Below are 19,237 nucleotides of genomic sequence, written 5' to 3' on the forward strand. Positions count from 1 at the left end.
CCCTTCGGGGTCGCTGGAGCCTATCTCAGCTACAATCGGGCAGAAGGCGGGGTACACCCTGGACAAGTCGCCACCTCATCGCAGGGCCATCTACAAGTAACAATATTCAAATATTAACATTGTTGGGTAAAACAGAATTTGGTTTTAATCTGAATCCAGTGAAACAGATTGGTGGTTTTAGCTGATATAAAGACTTGCAGGTGTTTATATATGTTTATGTTTAAGTATTTGGCAGACGCTTTTATCCAAAGCGACATACATAAAAAATACATATAAAACAATCACTGTAAACATGATCATTTAAGGGAAGAATGTAATACAAAATATCAATACAAAGTGTCAAAACAGAATCAATTCTCTGCTGCTGCAGCAACAGAGATACAGTCTATAAGATATATAGATATCTAATGTATTAATACATTGTTTATGTAGGATATATGCATGTATATATAACCTAATCATATTGTTTCTTCAATTTAAAAATAACTGACCGTTTATTTCCCCCTTCTCTGGGATTATATTCCCAGTTTTGATCTCGGACGTCTGGTCACTTATAGCGTATAAGAATACATACTTGCCAACCCTCCCGGATTTTACGGGAGAATCCCGGGACAAATTTTCTCCCGAAAATCTCCCGAGATTCAGGCGGAGCTGGAGGCCACGCCCCCCCCAGCTCCATGCGGACCTGAGTGACGTGTTGACAGCCTGTTCACACGTCCGCTTTCCCACAATATAAACAGCTAATGATCGAGGGCGAGTTCTTGGTTTCTTATGTGGGTTTATTGTTAGGCAGTTTCATTAATGTCCTCCCAGCGCGGTAACAACACACAGCAACAGCAGTCAAGTTTTCGTCTACCGTAAAGCAGTCCGTCTGCCGTAAACAGCAATGTTGTGACACTTTTAAACAGGACAATACTGCCATCTACTGTACATGCATATGTGACCCACCCATAATGTGTCACATTTTTGTGTTGATTTATTTATTTTATTTTGTGGTTTGAATTCGTTTTTGGAGCTGTCATTACACATTTATCAGTATTCACATTGGTCAGTAGGGGGCAGTAGGGCGTTTCTTCCCAATTGCATGCTATCACCTGCAGACCGGAAGTGTCTTGTCATTCTGATGAGCGCGACCAGTTTGTGAACAATTGAAACGTCCTGTTTGCTTTTTCCTTCTGTATTACAGGTTAGTTTTGGTGAATCAACTCACTGAATAATATCCATGTGATCTTTATAAGTTTAAGTACCGGTACACATTCTGATGGTGGAGCCTAACTCTAAAGTGTTTGTGAGTTGTAGTTTGTATTTGTGAATGAATCCAGTGCACAGCTGCAGTAATCAATACAAAAAGGCGACGTGAGTGCGCAATGTTTATGTAGGAACTTCTGATCCTAATTCAGACTCCCAAATTAGAGCTCCCGTTTTCTTATTGATTTTATAATGTATATTTGTATAATGTGTGTGTTCTGAAATAGTGACAGAGAATAGAACAAGGATGGACAATTCAACCCTTAACTCAACTCATCTCTACAGGCCTGTTTCATGAGGGGTTCCCTCAATCATCAAATCTCCTGATGATTGAGGGAACCCCTCATGAAACAGGCCTGTAGAGATGAAGTAGTCTTGTGATTTTTTTCCCCACACATACATACATATATATACATATATATATATATATATATATACATATATATATATAAATATAATAATTAAAAAAAATATATATATGTATATATACATATATATATCTATATATATATATATAATAAATATATATAGCTAGAATTCACTGAAAGTCAAGTATTTCTTATATATATTTATATATATCTTAACCATGCCCCCCACCTCCCGAAATCGGAGGTCCCAAGGTTGGCAAGTATGACATAAGAATATTATATTACTGTTAAGCAAACTATGAATAATAAAACACGCCAAAACATGTGTCCTTTATCATAGCTACACGTATGACAAAAAAGCGCGTGAAAATCAGTGGCATTCAGTGAGGTAAGATGAATTAAATGCGCTGACAGTTCATTGCTCCTGCCAAATGAATTGCACTGAGTGGAGCGGATCACCACTCCAAGATGGCGGCCCCGCGTCTCGTCAGCGCCAGTAGGCAGTAGCGCTCCATGCTGCGTCTACTTATAAAATGTCTATGGTTATACTCCTCATTGTCACATATTTTGGTATGCTATCTGGCCAGGGTGCTAACTAACTGTTAGCGTAAATAAACGAGTGAACTTACTTCGAATATCGAACCATAGGCGCGCACATTGTGACCACGTGGTTTCCTCCTTCAAACATCTCCATCACACTTCCGTACTTCCTAGTCTTCATTCTTGCTAGGCTGCAACCTTGACCGCCGCTCGTTTATCTTGGCGGAAACACTCGTCCACTCGGCTGTTTTCGCCTTACATGTCTCTTTGGTATGTCGAACGCCATCACGCTTACAGGAAAATACATTACGGCCACAAATTCACGGAGGACGCACAAATGTACACGACCGTCTTGCTCACTCCTCCATAGCCGGATGCTGTGGGCGTGGTCTAATAGGGTTACGTCACCATGTGCTTGCCGCTTAAAAAACACGTACAATTAAAAAATTAAATATTATTGATAAATAAGGCGTCCTAACAGTTTAAATGCTAAACACAACGATAAATACGTATTTATAGTGAATATATAAATTTTAACGAGCGTTATGTTGAATGTTGAATGTTGCGTTCACGTCGTGTCGTATATTTCTAAATTGTATATAAAACTAATGAAATAAACAATTACTTTAAATGTAAACATACATAAATAAACGATCTAATAACCTTTTTACCTAACCAATCTAAGTAATGTATTAGATCAAAGATTACATTTTGTGCACAGCATGTCAACAGTTTCCGTAGTGTAGTGGTTATCACGTTCGCCTAACACGCGAAAGGTCCCCGGTTCGAGACCGGGCGGAAACACATTTTGGGAACCGCTTAAACCCACTTTTGTTTCTGCAAAGGTCAACACCAGGGGAGTGTACATTTTTTTCCACCAAGGACCTCACAACGAAAAGTCAAAGTTTACGTTGCCATCAAAAATATATATATAAATTACATAGAAACATATTTGATTGATTGATTAAGACTTTTATTAGTAGATTGCACAGTACAGTACATATTCCGTACAATTGACCACTCAATGGTAACACCCCAATAAGTTTTTCGACTCGTTTAAGTCGGGTTCCACGTTAATCAATTCATGGTAGTTACTAGTGATGGGTCCGGCAACACCGATGCATCGGCGCATGCGTCGAGCTCATAGAGCAAAACCCTGTGCCGGTGCGCGTACCGCTTTTAGAAAGTCACGTGACCGACCATGAGCTGTTTTGGTCACGTGACCGATACGCGAACTGTGTCGCACTGACGCCTCCTCTGTGCCCTGTGAGCGGCTCTTTTTCTACAGCCGGAGAAATAATAACTAAGCAGAGAAATCGTCTAAAATGTAATACGTCGGAAAAACTTTTTATTTTTATTTTTATAAAAATGTGTAAAAAAAAATAAAATTCAAAAAATTCCCAGTCCACAATCATCCACAACACGTTCTCTTAGATTTCCATGTTATGATACATGTTCACATTATTTATTGACTGTATCTAAAAAAGATACAAATATATTTTTATTTAAATGAAGATATGAAATAATCCTAAATGAAATACGATGACTTGGTTTATATTATTGTATATACTAGGGCAGGGGTCACCAACGCGGTGCCCGCGGTCACCAGGTAGCCCGTAAGGACCAGATCAGTCGCCCGCTGGCCTGTTCTAAAAATAGCTCAAAGAGCAGCACTTACCAGTGAGCTGCCTCTATTTTTTTTAAATTGTATTTATTTACTCACAAGCTGGTCTCGCTTTGCTCGACATTTTTAATTCTAAAAGAGACAAAACTCAAATAGAATTTGAAAATCCAAGAAAATATATTAAAGACTTGGTCTTCACTTGGAATAAGCGGTAGAAAATGGATGGATGGATGGGTCTTCACTTGTTTAAATAAATATTTTTTTACTTTGCTTCTTATTACTTTTAGAAATACAATTTTAGAGAAAAAATACAACCTTAAAAATGATTTTAGGATTTTTAAACAAATATACCTTTTAAATTTCTTCTTCTTTCCTGACAATTTAAATCAACGTTCAAGTAAAAAAAATTTTTTTATTATTGTAAAGAATAATAAATATTTTAGCTTCTGTTTTTTCGACGAAGAATATTTGTGAAATATTTCTTTAAACTTACTATGATTAAAATTCAAAAAAATTATTCTGGCAAATCTAGAAAATCTGTAGAATCAAATTTAAATCTCATTTCAAAGTATTTTGAATTTCTTTTAAAATTTGTCTTCTGGAAAATCTGGAAGAAATACTGATTTGTCTTTGTTAGAAATATAGCTTGGTCCAACTTGTTGAATATTCTAACAAAGTGCAGATTGGATTTTAACCAATTTAAAACATGTCATCAAAATTCAAAAATGTATCTTAATCAGGAAAAATTACTAATGATGTTCCATAAATTCTTTTTTTTAATTTTTTTCAAAAAGATTCATATTAGCTAGTTTTTCTCTTCTTTTTGTCGGTTGAATTTTGAATTTTAAAGAGTCGAAATTGAAGATAAACTATGTTTCAAAATTTTTTTTTATTTTTTTTTTCGTGTTTTCTCCTCTTTTAAACCGTTCAATTAAGTGTTTTTTTCATCATTTATTCTCTACAAAAAACCTTCCGTAAAAGGGAAAAAAAATGTACGACGGAATGACAGACAGAAATACCCATTTTTTTTATATATATACATTTATTTAGCTATTCTTGTTTAAATCACACTTACGTGTAACTTACAAATGACAATATATTTATTTATTTAAGTGTGTATCAAACTGGTAGCCCTTCGCATTAATCAGTACCCAAGAAGTAGTTTTTGGTTTCAAAAAGGTTGGTGACCCCTGTACTAGGTCATAAAATCAGTGTCAGTTGAGTCGCTCCATAGGTTGCCTGTAGGGATTTTTAATGTCCAGCAGATGTCAGTATTTCGTGACACAGTATCGACACAGTATCAATACAGTTTTGCAATGTGTCGAAACGCTTCATGACGCCTCATCAACCCATCACTAGTACTAATTACATGTATTTAAAGACAAAACAGTGTCAGCTTTGTGGTGATGGTGACAAAGTGTACTAACATTAGTTATCGCGGCATCAAAATAAGTGAAGTGAATTATATTTATGTAGCGCTTTTTCTCTAGTGATTCAAAGCGCTTTACATAGTGAAACCCAATACCAATAGTGTGGGTGGCACTGGGAGCAGGTGGGATAAGTGTCTTGCCCAAGGACACGACGGCAGTGACTAGGATGGCGGAAGCGGGGATCGAACCTGGAACCCTGGAGTTGCTGGCACGGTTACTCTACCAACCGAGCTATACCGTAAAAAAAAACATGAAAATTGCGGACTTCTGGATCTGCCTCCCGGGAGCCTTGTGGCCATGGAGACCAGCTGCTGGGTCTATGCCACACCAGAGTCCGTTTGGAGGTACTGGAGGAGATGCGGGACGGACAGGCTTCATTCACGGTGTCTTGGCTGAATGAGCAGGTATTGGACATCTCGGTCTCCTTGGACGTATCCTCGCACCGGCCGAGAGTTGGTGGGCGGCCGAGAGTGGAGTCGGCTCTTGGTTGCTTTGTTGGGTCTGCTCCCTCCACCCCAGCAGACGATGGCGTGGAACACCGCAGAAGCCACCACAGTGTATATGTTTCTTTGACTTTTTATTCATAGCTGTGTGTAGAAGTGGCTGCTTGCATCAGAACTGCTCTTTTTAATGTCCTTTGATGTTGATGTGTGCTATGGCTATGAGTTGTTTTTTCCCCCTGGCCTCAGTCTGGACCCCCTATTCCCAGGCTTAGACCACATTTTTTTTCTTACCACCCCCCATTGTTTACCTCAGGGCCGGCCCGTGGCATAGGCCGTATAAGCAAATGCTAAGGGCGCCGTCCATCAGGGGGCGCCACGCCAGTGCCACAAATGTTGGAGAAAAAAAAAAAAAAGTTGGTACTATTATTTCTAAATACAAAAAATAATCCCACGTTAATTAAAATGCAAAGTAAAGCCTATTTAATAGAAATATTATTTGTTACAACATTACACCCCCCCCCCCCCCCGCACGGTGCGCCCCCTCCCTTCCCGTATCATGACTCTTTTTGGACGTCACCACATCAAAAAATCAACACAAGATGTCAAAACGGCCAAAACTGTCAGGTGCCCAGGAAAGAAAAAAGAGAAAAGAAGAGGAGGAGAAACGAGAAAAAGACAAGAGGTAGCATAGGTAACGTTAGCCTACATGAAATTATTTGTCTGTTACAGAATGTGATAGTAACCTGGCTTTTTAGCATTAAGCTAATGTTACATGATTCGGCAATTGCTAATCAATAAATAGCTAGTTCTGTTTTAACGTCGGGTTAATATTGTGGAGGGGGCTAAATTGTTATGGAAAATAATAATGTATCGTTAGGTAATTACAGTACTCCCACCTTACATTCCTCAGGGACATTTGTATTAGATCTTTTAAGCAGGTGTTTTTTGTTTACATTGTTATTGCCTTCTGGTTAGCTAATGTTTGCCCTGCAGGTAATAGTCACTTTTCCACCCCTTTATATATTAGGTATAGTTGTAAGCCTAGTTGTTAAAGTGCACATCATTAATGTAAATTAAGCAATATGTATGTAAAATATATTGTATTTCATATATTAATTTTTTATTTTTTGCATTCATTTATTTATTCATATTTTTTTTTATCTTGTTAACTATTCTGATTGTTAATTTGCTTTATTTAAGTAAAAAAAAAGGTCAAAGACAAAGCTATTCGGTTTCTTGTGAGTATGTACACTTCACTGCCGATGTGGGGGGGCGCCACCTAAAATCTTGCCTAGGGCGCCAGATTGGTTAGGGCCGGGCCTGGTTTACCTGTATCGCAACATTTTTGTAAGGGCCGCCGGAAGTTGGCAAACCCGTCAGCGATCCTGTTCTGTCTCCCTGTAATGTTTGATCCTGTTCTGTCTCCCTATAATGTTTGTCTGATCTTGAATGGGATTATGCTGAAAATGTTAATTTCCCCTCAAGGATGAATAAAGTATTTCTGATTCTGATTATGTAAGAAAAGAGCAACATTTTGATATTTTTGATACTATTACAATTTTTAATTTATAATACAGAGCTAAGTTTTGATATAGGTCGGTAGCAGGGGCGTCACTAGCTTTTAAGGACAGGGGGGGCTTTGCCCCCAGGAGATGCACAGGATGCGAGCGAATGTTACGCACGAGCACAAAACTTCACAAACGGCTAACAAAAACTTAGAAATGATTCATTATTATTATTATTTAAAAAAAAATGCACGGGACGAAATGAAATGCTCCCCGGGAGGATGGCTTTTAACCATATATTTTCTTTTTCTTTTTATGTATTTATTCATTTTACATTTTATATTAAATGTCTTGGTTTTTCCTCCCTCTGAAAATCCTATTAAATGTTTAACAAGCCATCCTATAATAATAAAACAGCTATTAATGTAACAATACAATAAAACAAATATATTTAATGATGTTTTTTTTCATTATTTTAACAATAGGCTTATGTATATTACTTTATATAGATTCTACAAGAAACACAAAACTTAAAATATAAATGATTTACAATTGCACACACAAGGTTTTGTGCAGCTTCACTCATTGTAAAGGAAGATAATGTGCTTCGTACACCTGCAGGACCGCAAGCAAGGTCGCAGAGAAAATGCGGGCTGGAATTTGAGTGATGTGGGCATTTTCTATATGAACAAGTGGAATGGATTGGATACCGACGCACGAAAGGGGCTCTCTACCTTACGCTACGAAGTGAGGGGAAACTGAGTGAATAATAACAGGTTATATCATTATTTATTTAAACTCATATTTGGGCCACTTTATAATGAATATGTCGGCATTTATTTGTAAAAACCCCCCCAAAAAAACACCAAATTATTTAGGGGGGGGCTTAAGAATATTTTAGGGGGGCTAAATAGGCCTAACAACGCCAATGGTCGGTAGTATTTTATTTTTTTTACAAATAAATAAAAATGTCCCCCACACACTTTTTGTATTAATTTGTATCCATTTTGTGTTACATTTTCAGCCCTATTTCCTCAGTACGTCTTGTTTTTTTTCCAACCTATGTCTACATACTTATTGTCTAGTGCAGTGTTTTTCAACCTTTTTTGAGCAGAGGCATATTTTTTTTATTGAAAAAATGCAGAGGCACACCACCAGAAGAAATAATTAAAAAACAAAACTCAGTTGACAGTAAAAAGTCGTCGCCGCAATTGTTGGATATGACTTTAAAGCATAACCAAGCATGCATCACTCTTGTCTCAAAGTAGGTGTACTGTCACATCACACCCTGACTTAAAAGTTTTTTTTGCTGTTTTCCCTGTGTGTAGTGTTTTAGTTCTTGTCTTACGCTCCTATTTTGGTGGCTTTTTCTCTTTTTTTGGTATTTTCCTGTAGCAGTTTCATGTCTTCCTTTTGAGCGATATTTCCCGAATCTACTTTGTTTTAGCAATCAAGAATATTTCAGTTTTTATCCTTCTTTGTGGGGACATTGTTGATTGTCATGTTCGGATGTACATTGTGGACGCCGTCTTGGCTCCACAGTAAGTCTTTGCTGTCGTCCAGCATTCGGTTTTTGTTTACTTTGTAGCCAGTTCAGTTTTAGTCTCGTTCTGCATAGCCTTCAATGCCTTTTCTTAGGGGCACTCACCTTTTTATTTTTGGTTTAATCATTAGATACCTTTTTACCTGGACACTGCCTTCCACTGTTTGACATCTACAAAGCAATTAGCTACCGGCTGCCACCTGCTGATATGGAAGAGTATTACACGGTTACTCTGCCGAGCTCTAGACAGCACCGACACTCAACAACACATAATTTGCAGACTATAATTACTGGTTTGCAAAAAATATTTTTAACCCAAATAGGTGAAATTAGATAATCTTCCACGGCACACCAGACTATATCTCACCGCACACTAAAAACTGGTCTAGTGTTCATCTCACGTGTATATTGACAAAAAAAAAAAAAAGGATATTTATATTTCCTTTGAATTAACCTTCCAAATGCAGATTTTTTTTTCAACTGTACTTTCACCTGCTGGCCAGTAGGAGGAGCTCAAGCACTAGCAACAAAGCAAAATACAACTTGATCATACTTTTGTGTTGAGTTATGTACACAAACATCAAAAACAGGGAATGACATTTGATTTTATTTCAAACTGCTCATCAAAAAGTCACTGTCACACAAAAAATATTGCAAATATATCTATTGACAAGGTAAAAATCTGACATCCTTGAAGAATTAAAATAAATACTGTCACTAAAAAAAAAAAGGACGTTAAGCGGAATGCAGCTTTCCCCCCCCCTCGTGTGAAGAATGGGTGTCACTTCAGTAAAGTCCACACTTTCTCACCTCCATACATACATACATACATACATACGCCCACAAAAGCATACTGAAGAGTCCCTTTTATCCAATTACATGCTGATTACTAGCTGGGAGGATTTAGGAAGAGATCATTTTGTGCTCATTTAGTGCAGAAGTACACACAAAAAACGTGTAGAGTTGCCACCACATATGTGAATAAAAGTCCTGCACCCTGGTGAACGAGTCTTCCGCTCCTCAATGAGTTAATTAAAAAAAAAAGGTCAATTTCGGGAGGAAGTTGATGCAAAAATAAAAACAGCAGGTTTTCCGACAGCCAGCCTTTACAGTGCAGAAGCCATGAAGAAGACGCTCCCTCCTCCCTCACTCGGGTAGCTTCCTGCCGCACTCCAACTCCACGCTGGAGAGGAAGCGCCGGGCTCGCCGGCGGCGGTCGTAGCTCAGCTCCGTGGCGTACGCGGCGCTGGCCTGCTTGGGGTAGACGATGGCGGTGCTCCGGAAGCTCTGCGGCCGCTGGCGGGGCGTGAAGTCCAGCTGTGTCTTGTAGCGCCGCCACGTGCCGTGCGACAGGGCGGTGACCGTCTGCGCGCAGCGCTCCAGCGCCCGGCCCCGGGGCTCCAGGGCCACGGTCTGGATGAAGTGGCGCTCGGAGTCGTAGCGCACGGACGAGGTGTACCTGTGGGCGGCAGGCGGCATTAGCTGGGAACTACGTTAGATAAAACCGTATTTTTCGGACTATAAGTCGCAGTTTTTTTTCATAGTTTGGTTGAGGTGGGCGGGGTTTGGTAGCAGGGGTGTATAATATATCCCGGAAGAGTTAGGGCTGCATGGGATTCTGGGTATTTGTCCTGTTGTGTTTATGTTGTGTTACGGTGCAGATGTTCTCCCGAAATGTGTTTGTCATTCTTGTTTGGTGTGGGTTCACAGTGTGGCGCATTATTAGTAAGAGCGTTAAAGTTTTTTTTTTTTTATACCGCCACCGTCAGTGTAACCTGTGTGGTTGTTGAGCAAGTATGCCTTGCTGTGACCTATGTGTGCAAGCGGTAGCCCCATACAACATGTGGCTGATCAGGCACGCTGGTTGTAGTGGGTTCTATATGCTGTACCATCACGGCACGCATGACGATGACAAGCGCTATTCATTAAAAACCCGCGTGCTGCACCAGCTTAAAAATTCCTAATAAAAGTAGTGGGCAGCGTGTCTGAGACCCCTGGTTTATACATAGCACAAAGCAAAACATTTTTTTATATACAGTGTTATGTCATTTAAAATTTCAAAAATTTTTGCGGCTCCCATTGTTTTCTATAATTTGTGAAACTGGTCAAAATGGCTCTTTGATTGGTAAAGGTTGCCGACCCCTGCACTAGACGTATAAGATTTCATGGGATTTAGCGATTAGGAGTGACAGATTGTTTGGTAAACGTATAGCATGTTCTATATGTTATAGTTATTTGAATGACTCTTACCATAATATGTTACGTTAACATACCAGTTGGTTATTTATGCCTCATATAACGTACACTTATTCAGCCTGTTCACTATTCTTCATTTATTTTAAATTGCCTTTCTTGCTGTTGGCTTTTATCAAATAGATTTCCCCAAAAAATGCGACTTATACTCCAGTGCGACTTATACAGTGCCCTCCAAAAGTATTGGAACAGTGAGTCCAATTTGTTTATTTTTGTTATAGACTGAAAACATTTGGGTTTGACATCAAAAGATGAATATGGGACAAGAGATCAACATTTCAGCTTTCATTTCCAGGTATTTACATCTGGATTTGATACACAACTTAGAAGATAGCACCTTTTGTTTGAACCTACCCATTTTTCAGGAGAGCAAAAGTATTGGAACATGTGACTCACAGGTGTGTTTTGTTGCCCAGGTGTCTCCAAATTACATTGATTATTCAAACAATAAATAGCACTGAATGTCTGAGCTCAGTTTCACATTGGGTAGGATAGGTTTTGCCTGTGCAGACTGCATTTAGAGGTGGAACCAACATGAAAACCAGAGAGCTGTCTATGGGTGAAAAAGAAGCAATTGTGAATCTGAGAGAAGATGGACAATCAATCAGAGCCATTGCACAAACATTGGCCATAGCCAGTACAACCATTTGGAATGTCCTGAAGAAGAAAGAAACCACTGGTGTACTAAGCAACAGACGTGGAACAGGTAGACCAAGGAAAACATCAGCACTTGATGACAGAAACATTGTGAGAGCTATAAAGAACAACTGTTAGTGACATCAGCAATGACCTCCAGAGGACAGGAGTGAAAGTATCACAATCTAATGTTGGCAGAATACTTCATGGACAGAAGTACAGAGGATACACCAGAAGATGCAAACCACTCATTAGTAAGAAGAACAGGAAGGCCAGGCTGGAATTTGCCAAAAGGTACAGAGATGAGCCTCAAAAATTATGGGAAAAAGTTTTATGGGACTGATGAGACAAAGATGAACTTCTTTCAAAGTGATGGAAAGGCGAACGTTTGGAGAAAGAAAGGATCTGCTCATGATCCCAAACATACAAGCTCATCTGTGAAACATCATGTCATGGCTTGGGATTGCAAGACTTCTTCTGGGACCTCATCTTCATTGATGATGTAATACATGATGGCAGCAGCAAAATGAACTCAGAAGTCTACAGAAACATTTTGTCTGCTAATTTAAAGAAAAATGCAACCAAACTGATTGGGAGATCCTTCATCATGCAGCAAGATAACGACCAAAACAACAAAGGAGTTGATCAGGGGCAAGAAGTGGAAGGTTTTAGACTGGCCAAGTCAGTCTCCAGACTTAAACCCAATAGAGCATGTTTTTTACCTGCTGAAGAGGAGACTGTAGGGAGTAACCCCCCCAAAACAAACAACAACTAAAGGAGGCTGCGGTGAAAGCCTGGAAAAGCATCCCAAAAGAAGAATGCACAAGTTTGGTGATGTCAATGCTCACAGGCTTGATGCACTTATTGAAAGCAAAGGATTTGCAACTAAATATTAAGTCTTATTCACTTTAATCTATTTTAAGTTTATATGTTCCAATATTTTTGCTGACCTAAAAATGTTGTGTTCCATTACAAATAATGCTATCTTCTAAGTTGTGCATCAGATCCAGATGTAAATACCTGGAAATGAAAGCTGAAATGTTGATCTCTTGTCTCATATTCATCTTTTGACGTCCAACCCAAATGTTTTCAGTCTACAACAAAAATAAAGGAATTGGTCTCACTGTTCCAATACTTTTGGAGGGCACTGTATATGTTTTTTTCCTTCTTCATTATGCATTTTCGGCCAATGCGACTTATACTCCGGAGCGACTTATACTCCGAAAAATATGGTACTTTATCGATTCCTTCAGGAGAGTTCCCTCAGGAAAATTAAAATTCCAGCAGAAGTAAACAGAATTGAGATCGAATTTAAAAAGTAAATAATGGGGGTATAAATGGGAACAAAATAGAAAAATATTACAATAAGAATAAAAACAAAAAAGAACAATGAGAATAAAAATATAACAGTAAAATAAGAAGCATACTTGCCAACCCTCCCGGATTTTCCGGGAGACTCCCGAAATTCAGCGCCTCTACCGAAAACCTCCCGGGACAAATTTTCTCCCGAAAATCTCCCGAAATTCAGGCGGACTCAGGTCCTCCACAATATAGAAAAGCGTACCTGCCCAATCACGTTATAACTGTAGAATGATGGAGGGCGAGTTCTTGGTTTCTTATGTGGGTTTATTGTTAGGCAGTTTCATTAACGTCCTCCCAGCGTGGCAACAACACACAACAGCAGCAGTCACTTTTTTGTATACCGTAAAGCAGTTCGTCTGCCGTAAACAGCAATGTTGTGACACTCTTAAACAGGACAATACTGCCATCTAGTGCATTTGATGAAAGCACTTTTGTGCATGCCACACAGCAATGCATCATCAGAGAGGGTGTTCAGCATGATTCGAAAAATAGTGACAGAGAATAGAACAAGGATGGACAATTCAACCCTTAACTCAACAATGAGTAGATGAGTGTTATGTGTGTGTATATGTGTAAATAAATGAACACTGAAATTCAAGTATTTATTTTATTTATATATATATATATATATATATATATATATAAAAAATACTTGACTTGGTGAATTCTAGCTGTAAATATACTCCTCCCCTTTTAGCCACGCCCCCAACCACGCCCCCGTCCCACCCCAACCACGCCTACTCCCCACCTCCCGAAATCGGAGGTCTCAAGGTTGGCAAGTAGGATAAGAATATAACAAGAGAAACTAGGCAGTAGTGACCAAGTTATGAAAAAGTAATTGCTTTTTAGTAGAGATGCCCGATAATGGCTTTTTTTCCAATATCCAATATTGTCCAACTCTTTAATTACCGATACCAACCGATACCGATATATACAGTCGTGGAATTAACACATTATTATGCCTAATTTGGACAACCAGGAATGGTGAAGATAAGGTCTTTTTTTTTTTTTTTTAATTAATAAAATAAAATAAGATGAATAAATTAAAAACATTTTCTTGAATAAAAAAGAAAGTAAAACAATATAAAAACAGTTACATAGAAACTAGTAATGAATGAAAATGAGTAAAATTAACTGTTGAAGGTTAGTACTATTAGTGGACCAGCAGCACGCACAATCATGTGTGCTTACGGACTGTATCCCTTGCAGACTGTATTGATATATATTGATATATAATGCAGGAACCAGAATATTAATAACAGAAAGAAACAACCCTTTTGTGTGAATGAGTGTGAATGGGGGAGGGAGATTTTTTGGGTTGGTGCACTAATTGTAAGTGTATCTTGTGTTTTTTATGTTGATTTAATAAAAAAAAAAAAAAAAAAAAAAAATGATACCGATAAAAAAAACGATACCGATAATTTCCGATATTACATTTTAACACCTTTATCGGCCATCTCTAATTACGTGTCTATCCCGATATATATATATATATATATATATATATATATATATATATATATTGATATCGTTTAGTCGCGCCCAGCCCTATAGTCTCTTGCACTCACTACCCTACATGGAATCAAAAGGGTGTGTTCAGGGTCTAATAACTCGCCTCATGCCTGAAGTCAGCCGGGATAGGCTCCAGCATTTACTGCCACCCGGAAGAGGAAAAAAAAAACTAAACTGATATTAGAATTTGACCACCACCCACCTTACTTCTTCAGGTATGGGATCGACTGATATACCCTCTGTGTACGACAACGGCCGCAGCGAGGAACCGCTGGAGAAAACAGAAACCTGCAACAACAACAACAACAAAAAAGGTTTGAACTTTAGTGCATTAGTTCTGAGCCGATACTGATATTGGATGTCGGCCTGATATCAGCAAAAACATCGGCAATCCTGCAGCGTGTTTAGTTGTGCAACACTAGTTCACATCTAAATGTCCTCCAATAAACACAACTTAGTCTATTTTACTCAAGTCAAAAGGTAACCAACCATGCTAGGCGCTAGGAGCTATCAGATACACAACAGCTAAGCACACAATAGCACGCAAGCTAGACATATGTAATAATAATTTAATATAGTGGTGTAAAACAGCACCTTTGTTAAGATAAACAAGTATCAATTATAATAACATGTTACTTGCACATAAAGTTCTCAAAAGGCATAAGTGTATTGGAAAGTATCCAGTAACAAAGGTGTCCGCATCATTCATCAGTGAGCTTAATAAATAGGTTAGTGTTTTTTTTTATACCTTCCATTGTTCTGTTTGACTCGTTTCACTTGATCAAACCTTTTATAAAACATTCCACACTACAAAATAATTAAAGTAGGAATATTGGATCAAATATGGGCTAACTCAAGGCTCCGTCTGGTATAATAAGTGAACAATTTGCATATGTTACCTAGTAAAAGAACACACGGAACAAAATGTGTCTATGTTTCTCACAATAACAAATTAAAAGGGAATACAAATGGTGGAATAAGATGATTGGCCTTCATGGCTGTCACTCACACAGATCTGGTACACACCTGGAGAATATGCTTGTACACAAAAGCTGTCCCAAAGAAGCAAAAAAAACTATTTGCAGTGATGCTGTTGTGATAGAAAGGATTGAACAATAACTTTAGTGGCTAAACTTTGCCAAACTGCTATCATTAGCTGACAACAATAACTCACGCTGGGGAAATGGTAAGTCCCAATGACATGAAGTCTACATTATCAGAGAAGAAAGTCCAAATTATGAGATAAAAAGCTTTATTTTGAACATGCAGACAATACATCACATTCATTTTCTCTTTACATGGCCAATAAGTCATAATTATGAGATAAAATGTTGAAATTATTAAGTAAAGCCACAACTATGAGATAATCATAATTATAACAAGAAAGTCGAGGTTATGACATAAATCATGAATATGAGACAAAAAGTCACAATCATAAGTAGTCATAATTATGAGATAAAAAGTCAAAATGATAAGATAAGAAAGCCATAATTATGACAAATAGTCATAACTATGAGATTAGAAAATCAAATTTATGAGATAAGTCATAATTATGAGGTAAAGAGTCATAATTATGAGTTTAAAAAAATCATAATTATGAACTTGAATGTAAAAAATTAGCTTAAATCAAAATTATGAGATAAAAATTCAAAATTGAGACCAAAAGTCAAAATTGTGAGAAAGCCATAATTGAGACAAGAAAGTCAAATTTATGAGAGAAGTCATATTTATGAGAGAATTTATAACAATGAGATAGAGTCCTAATGAGTTTAAAAATCATGAAATTATATGTAAAAAAAATGAGCTTTAATCAAAATTATGAGATAAAAAGTCATAGAGACCAAAAAGTCAAAATTGTGAGACAAAAGGTCAAAATTATGCAAAAGCCATAATAAAGAGACAAGAAGAAAGTCAAAATAATGAGATGAAGTCAATTATGAGATAAAATGTCAAAATGATAAGATGAGAAAGCCATAATTATGACAAATAGTCATAATTATGACAAATTATAATTATAAGTTTAAATATTATAATTATGAAATCAAATGTCAAAAATGAGCTTAAATCAAAATTATGAGACCAAAAGGTCAAAATTTAGAAAATATGACTAAGTCCCAATGCTAAGTCATGATTGTGACATACAAAGCCGAAATGATAACTTCGTATCTGACCATTTTGAATTTGTTATCTCATTAATACGACTTTATATCTCACAATTAGCACTTAGCATTGGGGTATTTATTATTTTTTAGTGGCGGACACGTGCTTCCATACAGCGGTCAGAAGGAATATTAGTCATGTTTGCACACTAGCGCCCTCTAGGTAGCGGTGTTTTCACGACATGTTCTCATACTTTATATTCAGTATAAATAAAAGGAAACTTAGCTTTAAATGGTGCTTGCCATAATTCACTTACTGTACAGTAGCCAAGGAATTAAAGGATGCCGGGTGGAATACGTTGTGGTCATCTACATTTATGTATTATGTAGTGAAGAGAACAGACTGTTGTGTTTATGAAACATACATGTTTTAATATACATTTGTTTATGAGACACACACATTTTAATATAGTTTTACAGAAAAAAAGTCGAAATTATGAGATAAATCATAATTATGAGACAAGTCATAATTGAGATAAAAATGTCAAAATTATGAAATGAGTCATAACTGAGATATTAAAGTCCGTGAGATTAGAAAATCGATATGAGATAAGTCATAATTATGAAATCAAAAGTAAAAAATGAGCTTAAATCAAAATTTTGAGGGAAAAAAGTCAAAATTGTGATGGGGAAAAAAAGTCAAAATATTTAAAAAAAAGAAGCCATAATTAAGAGACAAGTCAAATTTCTAAGATTAAAAAGCCATGATAAAAAGTCATAATTATGAGATTAAAGAGTCTATTATAAGATAAGAAAGCAATAATTATGACAAATAGTCATAATTATGAGATTAGAAAATCTAAATTATGAGAAAAAGAGTCATAAAGAGTTTAAAAATCATATTTATGAAATCAAAAGTAAAAAATGAGCTTAAATCAAAATTGTGAGGGAAAAAAGTCAAAATATGAAAAAGCCATAAGAGACAAGAAAGTCAAAATTATAATTTTAAAAAGTCATAATGAGATAAAAAGTCATAATTATGAGATTAAAAAGTCATAATTATAAGATAAGAAAGCCAAAAGTATGAGATAGAGTCATAAAGAGTTTAAAAATCATTTATGGAATGAAGTCAAAATTGAGAGAAAAAAAAAGTTAAAATTGAGAGAAAAAAAAGGTCAAAATTGAGAGAAAGATAAGAAAGCTATAATTATGACAAATAGTCATAATTATGAGATTAGAAAATCTAAATTATGAGATAAAGAGTCATAAAGAGTTTAAAAATCATATTTATGGAATCAAAATTCAAAATTGAGAGAAAAAAGTCAACATTGTGAGGGGAAAAAAAAAGTCAAAATTGTGAGGTGAAAAAATTGTGAGGTGAAAAAAAAGTCAAAATTGTGAGGTGAAAAAAAGTCAAAATTGTGAGGTGAAAAAAAGTCAAAATTGTGAGGTGAAAAAAAGTCAAAATTGTGAGGTGAAAAAAAGTCAAAATTGTGAGAAAAAAAAAGGTCAAAATTGTGAAAAAAAAAAAGTCAGAATTGTGAGAAAAAAAAGTCAAAATTGTGAGATGAAGACAATTATGAGTAAGTCCCAATGCTAAGTCATGATTGTGACATAAAAAGTCAAAATTATAATTTTGTATCTCATAATTTTGAATTTCTTAAAGCATTGGGGTATTATTTTTTAGTGGCGGACACGTGCTTCCATACAGCGGTCAGAAGGAATTTTAGTCATGTTTGCACACTAGCGCCCTCTAGGTAGCAGTGTTTTCAAGACATGTTCTCACACTTTATATTCATAAAAGTTGCCGAAAGGGAATGAGCGGTAGAAAATGGATAGATGGATAAATAAAAGGAAACTTAGCTTTAAATGGTGCTTGCCATAATTCAATTTACTGTACAGTAGCCAAGGAATTAAAGGATGCCGGGTGGAATACGTTGTGGTCGTCTACATTTATGTATTATGTAGTGAAGAGAACAGACAATAATAATCATTTTAATACAGTTTTATATAGAAAAAAAGAGTTTCCTACCACGGAGGCGCGTCCATCATCTTCGGGTAGCGGACTCACCCCGCGGGCTTTGTCCGCCGGCAGCAGCCAGGCGCTGGGGCTCGGACTGGGCGGTAACCCGGAGTCCGGACTGTCGAGACCTCTGTCCGCCTTGCAGCTCATGCCTAGAAGCTCCTCTTGGCAAACATTTGGCAAGTTTAACACTCCCACCATTTCAAGAGAGGCGAGTTGTGAAAGTCCCAGCAAGAAGGAGAGAAACCTTCCACAATTTCCTCTTTGCCGGGGCTTTATGGCGTCAAAAAAAAAAAAAAAAAGTCAACAAACCCAGCCTGGAAACGTTCACAATACTTCTTTCATCGATGAAAAACACCACGCCGTCAACTATTACGGAGGATATTTTTGAACATTGGAACATTTAATAGCAGCACCGCCGCTTTACTTCAAACTTCTCGCTCTGAAACGTCAGACATTAAAGGAGGAAAGACCCGCCCCTTTGAGGCCTTTCCTCGATGCTGATTGGCTGGAGAAGAACAGCAAACCAGAAACCAATCTGTCCTAAACGGCACCTTCCCTAATTGATATAATTATATATTCCATAAACATTTCTTAGAAAACACCTTTTAGGTCAAGTAATTATACGTTTTTACACCGCGGGAACCATAC

The 19,237-nt window shown here is 37.1% G+C and overlaps 2 protein-coding genes and 1 non-coding gene across 3 annotated transcripts in view; 1 reads left to right on the forward strand and 2 right to left on the reverse strand.

Moving 5' to 3' along the window:
• dus4l (dihydrouridine synthase 4-like (S. cerevisiae)) overlaps nt 1–2,548 on the reverse strand; it is a 31,030-nt gene extending 28,482 nt beyond the window's left edge. Inside the window, exon 1 of the mRNA XM_061925404.1 lies at nt 2,246–2,548. Coding sequence (XP_061781388.1) covers nt 2,246–2,337 — 92 coding nt within the window. The 5' untranslated portion in view covers nt 2,338–2,548. The remainder of the gene's footprint in view (nt 1–2,245) is intronic.
• A 339-nt stretch (nt 2,549–2,887) lies between these two features.
• Nucleotides 2,888–2,960, forward strand: trnav-aac (transfer RNA valine (anticodon AAC)). The gene has a single exon. It is a non-coding gene; the product is annotated as a tRNA-Val (tRNA).
• Nucleotides 2,961–9,286: 6,326 nt separating this feature from the next.
• rflnb (refilin B) lies at nt 9,287–19,070 on the reverse strand. Its single transcript, XM_061925838.1, has 3 exons — nt 18,596–19,070; nt 14,667–14,752; nt 9,287–10,160 (listed from the first exon to the last, which is right to left on the reverse strand). Exons 1-3 carry the CDS (start codon nt 18,785–18,787, stop codon nt 9,848–9,850), a joined length of 591 nt encoding a protein of 196 aa, XP_061781822.1. The 5' UTR covers nt 18,788–19,070; the 3' UTR covers nt 9,287–9,847.
• Between the last annotated feature and the right edge of the window lie 167 nt (nt 19,071–19,237).

Source organism: Nerophis lumbriciformis, linkage group LG30 (genome assembly GCF_033978685.3).
Source record: "Nerophis lumbriciformis linkage group LG30, RoL_Nlum_v2.1, whole genome shotgun sequence".
Classification (NCBI taxonomy): domain Eukaryota; kingdom Metazoa; phylum Chordata; class Actinopteri; order Syngnathiformes; family Syngnathidae; genus Nerophis; species Nerophis lumbriciformis.

Bases quoted from the DNA above. Each gene is read 5' to 3' on its own strand.
- rflnb (XM_061925838.1), bottom strand. From the start codon at position 18,787: ATGGTGGGAGTGTTAAACTTGCCAAATGTTTGCCAAGAGGAGCTTCTA. The intron at 14,753-18,595 runs GTAGGAAACTCT...TTGTTGTTGCAG, and splicing joins ATGATGGACGCGCCTCCGTG to GTTTCTGTTTTCTCCAGCGG. The intron at 10,161-14,666 runs GTGGGTGGTGGT...TGCCGCCCACAG, and splicing joins CCCATACCTGAAGAAGTAAG to GTACACCTCGTCCGTGCGCT.